The 11,717-nt window shown below is 38.2% G+C and overlaps 1 protein-coding gene and 1 long non-coding RNA gene across 7 annotated transcripts; one reads left to right on the top strand and one right to left on the bottom strand.

Moving 5' to 3' along the window:
* Positions 1-424: 424 nt before the first annotated feature.
* On the bottom strand, positions 425-3,626 carry LOC131304420 (uncharacterized). Its single transcript, XR_009192398.1, has 2 exons — positions 3,122-3,626; positions 425-2,277 (listed from the first exon to the last, which is right to left on the bottom strand). It is a non-coding gene; the product is annotated as an uncharacterized LOC131304420 (long non-coding RNA).
* An 849-nt stretch (positions 3,627-4,475) lies between these two features.
* LOC131304421 (cyclic pyranopterin monophosphate synthase, mitochondrial-like) lies at positions 4,476-10,298 on the top strand. Of its 6 annotated transcripts, none has more exons than XM_058331647.1 (3): positions 4,476-4,745; positions 6,987-7,105; positions 9,460-10,298. In XM_058331647.1, the coding sequence occupies exons 2-3, from the start codon at positions 7,004-7,006 to the stop codon at positions 10,048-10,050; spliced, it is 693 nt and encodes a 230-aa protein (XP_058187630.1). In that variant the 5' UTR covers positions 4,476-4,745; positions 6,987-7,003; the 3' UTR covers positions 10,051-10,298. The 6 variants fall into 6 exon arrangements, 3 of the variants coding, with proteins under 3 accessions (XP_058187630.1, XP_058187631.1, XP_058187628.1); XR_009192401.1 differs by lacking the exons at positions 6,987-7,105; positions 9,460-10,298 and adding exons at positions 6,201-6,301; positions 6,543-6,788 and having other exon boundaries at positions 4,527-4,745; XM_058331648.1 differs by having other exon boundaries at positions 6,987-10,298.
* The last annotated feature ends 1,419 nt before the right edge of the window (positions 10,299-11,717 follow it).

Here is an 11,717-nt window from a genome sequence, read left to right on the forward strand (position 1 = left end):
TAAGTCACGGTTCGATCCCAATTTTGTGCACATATTACATCTTTCAAGTACTTCATCAACCAAGTACTACATGATTCTACACTCAAAAAATGTAAAAGATGATTATAATAAGCACTTAGCAAGTATTCCAAATTCTAAAACACATTACATCATATACTAGAGCATAAACTACAGTAAATACATACGCATCCACTATCCAATAACGGAGACTCAATAAGAGTTGCGAGCTTGGCAGCTTGGGAGTCGGAGAGAGAACAACCAAATTTAATGAAAATAAATAAACATACGTATATACTCATGCATATATAAGCTATTGTATGATAGTACTAGTGAATGCCCGTGCCTAAAGGCACGACGCAACACATTTTGAAGACAACTAAAGCTATAGGTCAAACAATGAGCAAAGGGAGGACATGTTGAAAAAAATAGGTAGGAACAAAATAAAATACGATATATATGTGCAGGTCAAATCAAGGTGCAAAAAATATTCAAGCAGGTAAAAAATATCCCAAATCCTTAAATCACCCAACACACGTAATAAAACCGAATATATATTTGTAAAACTTAACCTAACAAATAAAAATTCCTTATGAAATTCCCAATCTATTAACAAAGCTCTTATCATGACGACCCCATTGTTCATTTGCCGGTCCTCGATATTCCTACATAAATAAGATTAAGAATTATTAAATTCATCACAGAATATGGATTGGTTTATGTACAATCTAGGAATGACAATGAAGAAAAAGGACAACTTATCACTCCTACAATCTTTATAATCGTTTATTACTTTTGGAAATGTGTCAATACTCTTCTAACCAATCAACTTTTAAACCGAAAGTCACCACAGAGACACCATGGTCAAGACTCCTAGTTGTTGGAGCAGGAATAATGAACACGTATGAGCTCCCATAATATTTAGAAATATAGTCTTTAAGCATTTGCACCCCTTTATCGTAGCAAAACACTAAGCAAATAAATGGACGTGAACGAACAAAAAACTAATGAAAATCCCAGCCACTATTGTTGTTACTACATTAGCTCCGAGAAATTGAACAGAAACCCATTAAACTGTATGAAAATAAAAGGAATTGCAAGTTGCAACAATAATAGGGTGCAATGACCAATTTATAAAGTTGAGTTTAGTTCAAGTAAACATTTTAGTTCCACTATATTGTGGAGGGATTTAGGCAACAAAATCCCCGTGCTTATAGGAATTTTAAATTGAAGATTGCTAAGTGTTCTTCCTCTCCCCGACCAAAATCTATCCCGTTGAGAAGTAATTTTCATTAGAATCATTACCATTCCAACCAATGTACACATTATGTTCAAGAGCACGTTGATACCTAAAAGGGACAACAAAAGGCATGAAGAGAGTGTAATACATAGGAACGAATATACTACCAAATACCAAATATGGTTTCACCTCCAAACAATACATCAGTTCCTGAACAACTAACTATGGACCCTCAAACCAATCAAAGTCACATTTGTTCTATCTTAAAAAGTGAGAAAAGTTTGAGATCAGAGCTTGTTGCTCCCATTTTTTTTTTTACCATCAATTGTCTCAATGTGGCCTTTTTACAAACAGGTGGTGAGTACTCAATCATCAATATGAGCCCTAATCCCTTCCAACTCCTTACTACCCGTCACAAACCTCCAAATCCCTTCCCCGCCCATCCTCCCATAGTAAAACCTCAGCTTCATCAATCCCCCTTCATCAACAACCCGTAGTAAAAGATTTTATCTAATCTCCTGAACAAAGGGAATATGACTACACGAATATAAGGTCCAACTCCCACAATGAATGGGAAAGCCCTAGCAATAATGCAACAATTGAGACTTTTGATGCTGAGAGGATTGTGATCAGGTAATTTATACCTATATACAAAGAGCAAAAAGCTGTGTCGTATGTTTCCGTTTATACGCGTTCATAACAGACATGCTCGATCGTGTACATGAAGAAAGGAAAAATGTAGACCTTCGCTCTTGGGTTATAGCAAGAACCCCAAAACTAATGACATAGTTGCAATTCAATAGAATAATAAATAGAGGGATGCTTCTAAAATAACACATACCAGCGATCAAATTTTGAATTGATAGGCTTAGAAATGGACAGTGATGAGATACTCTTCACAAATATGCATGAGTGAAGAACCATTTTCCAAACAATTCCTCATGAAACTAACCCAACGAAATTAAACAGATCGACTCACCTTAGGTAGTGGAGAATAGGAGAAAAATGTATGGTGGCCTTGAGCTGGACTTGAATTTATTCTGCGCAAAGAAAAAAACTCACTTACCTATTCACTGCCAAAGTAATCGCTCGATGATTAAATTAACCGAACCATACATTAGCAGAATATAGAAGCCAACTATTAAAAACTCTTAGAACCATACCCATGCATCGATCAATCAACAGAATATAGAATCCATTAAAATTCACCCAATACCCCTACAACAATTCTTACTACGCTTAAAGGAAAGCAATTTTAGGATCGAAATCCCCTACCAAAAAATACCCATCACTCAAGGATCAACCTTTAGGGATAATAACCAATTTCCAGCGCCAAACTCCTAGGACAAATCCCTTAACATGCCGGTCTTGCTCTAAAATGAATTTTCTAATTAGAGTTAATGGAAAGCTTCAACTCATCACCCTTAGAGAGAGTGGATAAGTCAACAATATCCTACCAAACACATCCCAGGGTACGATTAATTTTAGACAAACACTGGCCACCAAAAATCCAAATCCAACATTCGTCGAACCCAAGCTATCTCCATCCTCGAATCCACCAAAAACACATTCCATTAAACACCTTCCAAACACCCTAGATTTATGATTCATGTTCTTACCATATACCCCCAAAATGAATGACAAACTAAATTTTAATTAACGCGCTCACTAAGCACAGTCTCAAATCCAAATCGGAAGGCAAAATCCATTAAGCAATTGATCCCAAAACTCTCATGTTGAAAACAGTAGAACTGAACACTAAGTTTCTGAAAATCAGCCTCTCTGAACCGAACACTAAGCTAGCAGTAGAACTCAACATGGGCAGCTGTTAAAGCATTTGGTGCAAATAGTCAGGGATGAGCCTAGGAAGTGTGAACTACAAACCTATTCATGACGCACAAAAAAGGATAGGCATCAGCCCTTGCTTGCAGCTTGAGTGTTCTGTTCTTCTGTAAAATCCTGAGCACCTTAGGTAGTGGAACTTTTTTTTTGTCTGCAAAATGCTAATGAATAACTATACAAATTTGAAATGAAGATGTGCACATAGGATAGAATTCTAATGCCCTAACTGTTAAAATAAACGTAAACAAACGATACATTTACCCAGTAAGATTTATCGAAGTCATTAAAAAAAAACAGAGGTTGCCAACTAAGCAGATACATTTATCAAGTATTAATTTCAAATGGAGTGTTACGTTCCATAATGTTTTAACTGTAACGGCATTTCATATACTTTAGCTTACATCTCCAAAATGTTTCAGGCATGATATACTTCAAATGAGTTTAATGTTGGCGACTCATTAGGATAAGTCAACTTTTCTTGTGCTACTAAAATCTGCAAGAACATTAAGAGTACTCCATAAATCACCAAGAAAACAGTCACTATATGCATCGCAATAATAAAGAACACCTGCCATTTGTGTGACCATAAAAAAATCAAATGGTAGGTATATCCACGGGTTTGAAAAAAAAACAATAGCCCAAGTATATCCACTGGTTTGGAATCTTTAGGCACGAGCAGTGGTCCACACCTTGCTAAAGATGCTCAAAGTCAGTTATGATGTAATGTGTTTTAGAATTTGGAATACTTGCAAAGTGCTTATTATAATCATCTTTTACATTTTTTGAGTGTAGAATCATGTAGTACTTGGTTGATGAAGTACTTGAAAGATGTAATATGTGCACAAAATTGGGATCGAACCGTGACTCAAGATTCGGATTGGAACCGAAACGCGAGACTTTTGGTCTGGACACGGATTTTATTTTCAAAAAATCGTGACTCGCGGATTAGGATTGAATTCATAGGAATTCGATCCAATCTAGACCATGCAGAGTCCTAACTATTTCTGCTTTATGAATAGACTAATGTATCTAATTTGTTGGAAATCTCATAAAAGGAGTAGGAGTTTAGGAACAGAAAAAAAAAAGAAAGGAAAAAGAGCCGCAAATGAATATCGTTTACAACTAATCGGATTTTGGAGGTCAACTGAGCAAGATCATTTCAATACGGTTGGCAACTGCCTTGAGCTTCAAATCTCCATTCCAAATTGTACTTTCAACTTCCCTGTAGAGACCCGTATTATTTTTTTTTAGGCTATATTTTTTTTTTGTTAATGTATAGCCCGTCGAGATAGACAGTGCGGATATTCGGTGTGACATGTTCGTGGAAGGATATAAGGGCGATTATGTAAAAGGTGCACGCGTGAGTGTGTGGTGCGAGAAGCGGAGGATTGCTCCCCACTTCTAATTCTCCCCCAGGAGAATTATTTCTCCACTTTTTTTTCCTCTCACTCTCTCGGCACTCTCTCTCCTCCTCTCCTCCGAAAAACTCCCTCCTCTCTTCTCTCTTCGATTTCATCTACCTAGGAGTGATTCCGGACAAGGCCCGAGAATTAAAGTTGCTATACGAAGCATGGGCTTTCCGAATATCCAAGAAAAATCACGATCGGACCACGTGGGAGCTCGGTTGACTTAGTCAAAGGTTCGGGTTTTGCTCAAAACCCATGAGGTAGGGACTTCTTACTCTCGTTATATGCGTTTGTACGGTGTTTATGTACTTAGATCGTGCCTTGTTTCGTGGTTTGAGATTGTTTCTTCCATTTCCATGAATCTGCAGAACAGGGTCTTCGTTTTTGCAGTTTTATGCCTTCTTAAGCTCGGAATTAAATTTTGGTTCCTTCGTATGAAATAGAGTAGACTTAGAGCCCGTTCTAATGCCGCTGGAATCACTCGAAACCGTTGAGAATTGAATTTATGGTGATATCTAGAATACTGGTCTGCAATCTGTCTCGTTTTCTGGGTTTCAGCCCACTTCGAACGGCCATAACTTCCTCGTCCGATGTCCGTTTTATGCAAACTTTATATCGGTTCGAAGACCTCGAAGTCAGCTTTCATTCGCCTCTGGAATCGTCTTAAAACTCTTAGTACACAAAAAGTTATGATCAATTGAGTGGAGGTATGTCAATCTGTCAGGCAGATTCGTGTAGCCTCGGTAAACCCCTGTTTAACCACCCTTGGAGTGCAGATTTGGCTAGGGTTCCTTTGCGTCTTTCAAAGTTCATTCAATCGCCCAACTATTGGGACTGGAATCACTCAAAAATATTAAGAACTCGATTTATAGTGATTTTTAGAAGATTGAACTGAAATCTGGAAATTTGGGCAGCGTACAGGGCTGTGGGTTTTTCATCGTTTGTTTTAGCTAAATGACGCTATTGGTTATGAGTCCTTATGGGTTTTAAAGATTGGTAAGTTTGTGATCTTTTGGCGTTGGAATCATTGAAAAATATTGAATGTGGAATTTTTAATGAATTGTTGAACACTGACTGCTCTCTGGGACAGTTTTGGTCCGTTGATTCTCTTTTGTCTGTTTTGACTCTCAATCACTTCTAACACCTTTTAAACATCGTTAAACCATCCCTAAGCTTGACTACTTGAGTTCCTATGAGTTAATGATCATTCAAATTTCTTCGATATCCATTAAGCGTAATCTTAGTGTTGTTGTAAATGGAATATGTGATTTAAGGTTGTTTAGGAGTACCGAAGGCTAAGTGAGACATTGTGGGAAGTATAGTTGGTAGACGTGAGCTTTTCTAGTGATCCGAGTGGTAGCATAGTAATCCGTGTCCGCATGATTCACTTATCCTTCAAACTCTTTTGGCGCTCGTTCTACGAGATCAAAGTAATCAATATTAGTAAGTAGTATGTTGTAGAGTCGCTATGGAGTCGGTACGATATTGTGCTGTACTAAGAGAGAAAGGCGTGTACTGATTTGTCAGTCGATGTTCTGTTATGATTGATCGTTTGGAATACTTTGAAATGTGATTGTGGATGCGTGTTTGACCTATAAATCGATCAGTTTGATTGACGTGCCTTATTGTGTCAAGAGATTAGAGAAGTGTTTGTAGAATGAGTTGTATGACTGTTGAGATTTGAATGGTTGTAATTGAGAATTTGAATGAGGAAGTGACTGCAACGCAAGGGGTGGAAATGCAGACTGCAACGCAAGGGGTGGAAATGCGGAGTGGTTGAGATTATGAGAAGTGTCGAAATGGTTGCGAACCTATTGTGAGTACGTTTGATTGATGTGATTTTAATAATATTTCTACATGACATGTGAACGGTTAGGAATACTTACAAGTTGTTTGGAACTGTTTGGCTGTAGTCTGTCTTTCGTTGTGATAAACTCGTGTTTCTCATGTTCTCTTATCGAATTCTTTCACTCTTTGTGCATACTTCATCGCATTTTCATATAGGTTGAGTATAGATTTCTCTACTGGGCTAGTGTAGCTCAACCTACCATTTTCAGGTACACTACATGGACACAGTCTTGGAGGGTGTGAAGTGCATGCAGACATCACAGGCTAAAGTTATTTTCTGAAGAACTTGTCTTTCCCTTGTAAATCAAACTGTATTGTACTATTTTCTCTAATTTGGAATACTGTATTAGTTGACAAAATTGTGAGATTTAGAAACTGTATGTTGTAATTTGGGGTATCGTATATACTATTGTGAGGATTTGTATTTAAAATGGTATTGTTATTTATGTTAAAAATCGAGGGCGTGATATTCCCTTTGCTAGCACTCTGTGTGTGTGTGTGTGTGTGTGTGTGTTGAACTCTCTAATGAGCCTTACGTGTTTGTAGATATGCCTCGTCGAAAATTGGTTTTCATATGAACTTATTATACCCTTTGCCGAATTGTTTCTCATATCAACTTAGGTGGGCCTGACTTGTTTTTTTTTCCAACCCAGTCTGAGCTCTGCCAGTTATGTTTCTTCGTCAAGTGGCCGTGGCATTGCCTCTATCAAGGAGGTTCTTAAGCAGTAAAAGCAGCCATGAATTTACTAGTGCAATAGCGGAGCTCAATAAGGTATCCTACATACATTGTTTTTCCTCATCTTGGCACAGAAATTATTCGAATGGGTAATGGGTTTTGCAAGTAAGAGCTGAATAAGAGTTAAGACACAATGGTGTTGTAAGTATGTCACTAGAGGATTTGGTTCACGGGGATGTAGTTGATGCTTCATTTGTTGTTTGCACTGTTAGATATGTCCACTGATTGGGTAGCAAGAGCAGTGCTATAGATACATCTTTTTTGTATGTAATAATTTTAGTATGTGTTATTTTTTATTTACTTGTTATGATTAGAGATACGTTGTTGTAGTTGGAGGGAAATCCGGTGCTCTGCATTGTATTCAGTAGCTAGCCACGGGCTAATTCTATTTCTCATCAGTTTGCAATTGAGGCTTGCATTTAGAAAGGAGTACGCATGAATCAATTATTAGCAGAATGTCCACCTGTCGGACTGTTTTTCCATCATCTCTCCTAAAACCAATTGGTGTTAGGAAGGATTTCAATTGAGTCTTTTATGGCATTCGACTTCGCACCTGCAAGTCTATTTGTAGAGCAGCCGCAGGGAGTGGCATTGTGTAACCAAATCTGGGGGCACTATGGGCCCAACAATCCCTCCCTCACGATGACGCTCCCGCAACTCGAACTCATGACTTTCTGGCTTTAATACCACTTGTCGGACATCTTTTCCACCATCTCTCCTAAAACCAATTGGTGTTAGGAACAGTTTCAAGTAAGTTTTTTATGACATTCGACTTCATACCTGCAAGTCTGTTTTTAGAGCGGTCGCAGGGGCCAGGGAATGGCATTGTGTAACCAAATCATGGGGGCACTCTGGGCCCATCACCACCCATTCTCCTTTTTCCTTCAAAGACCTATTTAAATGGTTTATGCATGCATTCGAATGGAGACACTGATGGAGCTTCTCCTCATCCTCTTTCTCTATAGAGTTTTTAGTTTCACGTTTTCCTACTTGTTGATGTTATAATGCTTCATGTCACAAGGATCTGATGGGTTTCTTAACATGTTGGTTGTGGTTTATAAGCATACAACCCTCCTCATTTCTACGAGCTTGGGATTGACTGTGTGATAGATAAGACTTAAAGCATGAAACAGACACAGTTGTAAATGTTACAAGGCTACAAGGATTTTGAGTGTTAGGCAATTATAGGTTTGTGAGATTTGCTTTGCTGCACGGACGCAGCCTTGAAAGTTGTATCATAGGGAAAGAACACCAGTCCGGTGCAGAAGGGATGTATCGTTCCTAGCGCGGTTTCAAGTGCTTTGACCACCCCAACATGATTTCCTAATGGTTTCTCTATGAATACTATGGGTTGATTATATTGTTAACTATTATTGTTATGTTGAGCTTTCTAAAAGAAAATCCTATATCGCGAAAAGAAGAAAAATTTTCCAACTCAACATTCATATAGCTCATAGGGTTCCGAATAGATGCAATGGGTGTGGGCTCCTCCTACAAAATGTCTGGCTAAAACTAAATTTGTTGCAATGAGCAGTGTCTAATTGTTGCTTTTAAGTGATATTGCTCCAATGCTCCAAATGCTATTTCTTCAGTTCTCTTCACAAAAAATTTCAAGTGTTCCATGATGTACGTGCGGTTTTGTGTGTGTCTGTGTGTGTGTGTGTGTGTGTGAGAGAGAGAGAGAGAGAGAGAGAGAGGCTATGGCCAAAATTTAGCTATAGCTAAAAAGGTTTAGTTATACCGACATTCGCAGCTTGTTTAGCTCATCCTTCACCGACTGTGGAGCTTGAGTAGCTCTTGGATGGCAGTTAAATCTAAGTGTTGGAGGGTCCGCTCCTTTTGTTGCATTATTACTGGTAACAGCACACTGCATCGTTGGACGTCCAGTTACTGGGAAAGTTTTTGTTAAATTAGTGGTGCATTCATTGCTTTGTATAATGTGGACAGTCCACGGCCCAATGCAATAGTAAGGCTTGTGTACAAAGGGAGCTGTCAAAAGAAAACAAATTTAAGGGAAAAAACTGATGATACGTTTGATTTGAGTATAGGGTTGAGGGTCAAATCCAATTGTAGTCTCTTTGCTTACTTCACTTGCAGGCTAGTTGTGGCTCCTCTAGACTTGTTTGTTTACTCTCTATTATTGTGAAGAAAAATGCTCTCATTTTCTTTGTTAACAGCTCTGATCAATAAAGGAGATCTTGCTAATATTGGGTGACATGTTCCTCACAGTTTGGGTGACTAGAGAAAAACCAAATCCAGCATAATTTAAATCTAGACTCATGTCAGAGAAGATTCTGGTCAATTTAATCATGTCACCCTGCATTAGACATTATTTGTATTCTTGTCCCTCAATCAATAGCTATGGATGCATTCAACCTCCTTGGATACAGGAGATGGAATCTGTATTTGGTGAACCTCCTTCAACTACTCTCGCCAGCTCTAGCAGCGACCAGTTTAATTTTCAAGATTCTCAATCTGTATCTCCAAAAGTAGCGGATAATGAATTTAGCTTGACCCACATCGGCGATGCTGGTGAAGCCCAAATGGTGGATATCTCTTCAAAAGAAATTAGCAAGAGAGTAGCCATTGCCAGTTGTAAAGTTATACTGGGCCAAAAAGTGTTTGATTTGATCTCAGCCAACCAGATGGCAAAGGGGGATGTTCTGAGTGTGGCAAAAATTGCAGGAATAAGTGGAGCAAAGCACACAAGCAACCTCATCCCACTATGCCACAACATCAACTTGACTCACGTTCGTGTTGATCTGAAATTGAATTCAATGGATTATAGTCTTGATATAGAAGGGGAAGCTGCTTCAACCGGGAAAACTGGTGTGGAAATGGAAGCAATGACAGCGGTGACTGTTGCGGGTCTGACAGTATATGATATGTGCAAGGCTGCTTCAAAGGATATTCAGATTACAGATGTAAGGCTTGTACGCAAAACTGGAGGGAAATGTGGGGATTGGTCCAGAGAGAAATGATTATGGAATAGAGTGGGGTCGAAATCCCAACTTGAATGGCATAAAGGTTGGTGCCTTAGTTTGCATTTTGTGCTATACTTAAGCTAGAACTTCCAAATTATGAGAGTTGGGAGGATAACTGCTTTATTTTAGATGTTCATGCTGAAATGAAATGAAGTGTTAGCTTGTAGTTCTTTTTAGCTTTGGGTCGTATTATGGAGTATATCAAAGTTACTCTTCAGAGAGCAACCAATAATTCTTCCAAATCCTATTCGGGCCCAGTTACTAGATAATGTATCATAGCCTCATAGGTAATGTCAAGGTTTATGAGCCATATGTCCCTTTAAAGAACCTTAATCTCGTCAATGGATCCCTAGCATTAGTATTTGAAGTGGTAAAGCCATGGATAATCTGCGAGGACAAGTTCATATCTATCTGTAAGATTAATAAAAACCCAGAAATCGAAGTGTGTTCACCATATCTAAACTATCCCATCTAGTGTGAGAGTATGTTGATGGAATTGGAAATACGTAGATGGTTTCTTTATCGAAACTGCTGTCAATGTTCTTACAACAACATATTTAGAGTAGTTTTGCACTATAACTTGTTGGATCCGTACACTTATTTATCTCTCTTCTCAAGCCCAAGGGGTTGAAAAAACAAGAAGTTGGGTTGATGTAACCGGAGGTTGGTTATTTGGTTTGTCATACAGACTGTTAGTTATGTTAGTGGCCTGTTATGTTTGCAGACTAGCTTAGACGGCAGACCTGTTACTTTAGGATGGTTGCTTGGTCATTTGTGGCTTAGCGCTGCCTGTTTTAGGCTTTTAACTAATCTAATTTTGTGGAGTTCTTTTGACCTCAATGAATCTTATATATAGCATGTGATTTAGCCCGCTGATGAACAGCCCAAGCATCAGAATTGTCATTTTCTAGTCATAAAATGAGACTAGATGGTCTGACAGTAGTCACTGTTCACATATATCGCTTAGATATATGGACAGGATATGTGTGTGAATGTCTTCTCTCTCTCTCTCTCTCTCTCTCTCTGTCTCTCTCTCTAGTTAGCACTTAGCAGTATCTATTTGAATAGTGTTGTGGCTGACTACTACATGGTTGTGCTGCATTTGTGAACTCGAGCAATGTTGTACAAATAAGTGGATGGAGGGATTAGTCTCAATGATTATTTGAGGTAAACTGGGCCGGATACATGAGCTACCAAAAAATGATTTACAAATAAACTTTGCTCGCTAACTTAAGTGATAAATTGATGCGGCAGTTGAGTTCTTGTAGTTTCATTCCACTGGTCAACTTCAAACTCTATGGATCCATTATTGCACTTCACATCAGTTTGTACAAGGAGTTTGAGAAAAAGAGAGGGTGTCGGAACAGGATAGTGATTTTCGCACAAATTTTTTTTTATAACCATACTTCCTTTTTGTTCTCGTGTCGTAAATTTACAAAATTAACCTTTTTATTTGTACACTCTTTCACACTTGGAATAACATCGTAAATTCACATCACTAGAAGACAAAAAAAAAAAGTGCAGTTATAAAAAAAGAGGATGTGATCACTTAACGTAGGAAAATGTATATCGAAATGAAAGCCTCAAGACCCGATAAATACTATTCTCTGTGCATTGTTACATCCTTTCTAAGTAAAATAAAGTAGTGCTTTTAATAATAATAA

This window comes from Rhododendron vialii, chromosome 10a (genome assembly GCF_030253575.1).
Source record: "Rhododendron vialii isolate Sample 1 chromosome 10a, ASM3025357v1".
NCBI classification, from domain to species: domain Eukaryota; kingdom Viridiplantae; phylum Streptophyta; class Magnoliopsida; order Ericales; family Ericaceae; genus Rhododendron; species Rhododendron vialii.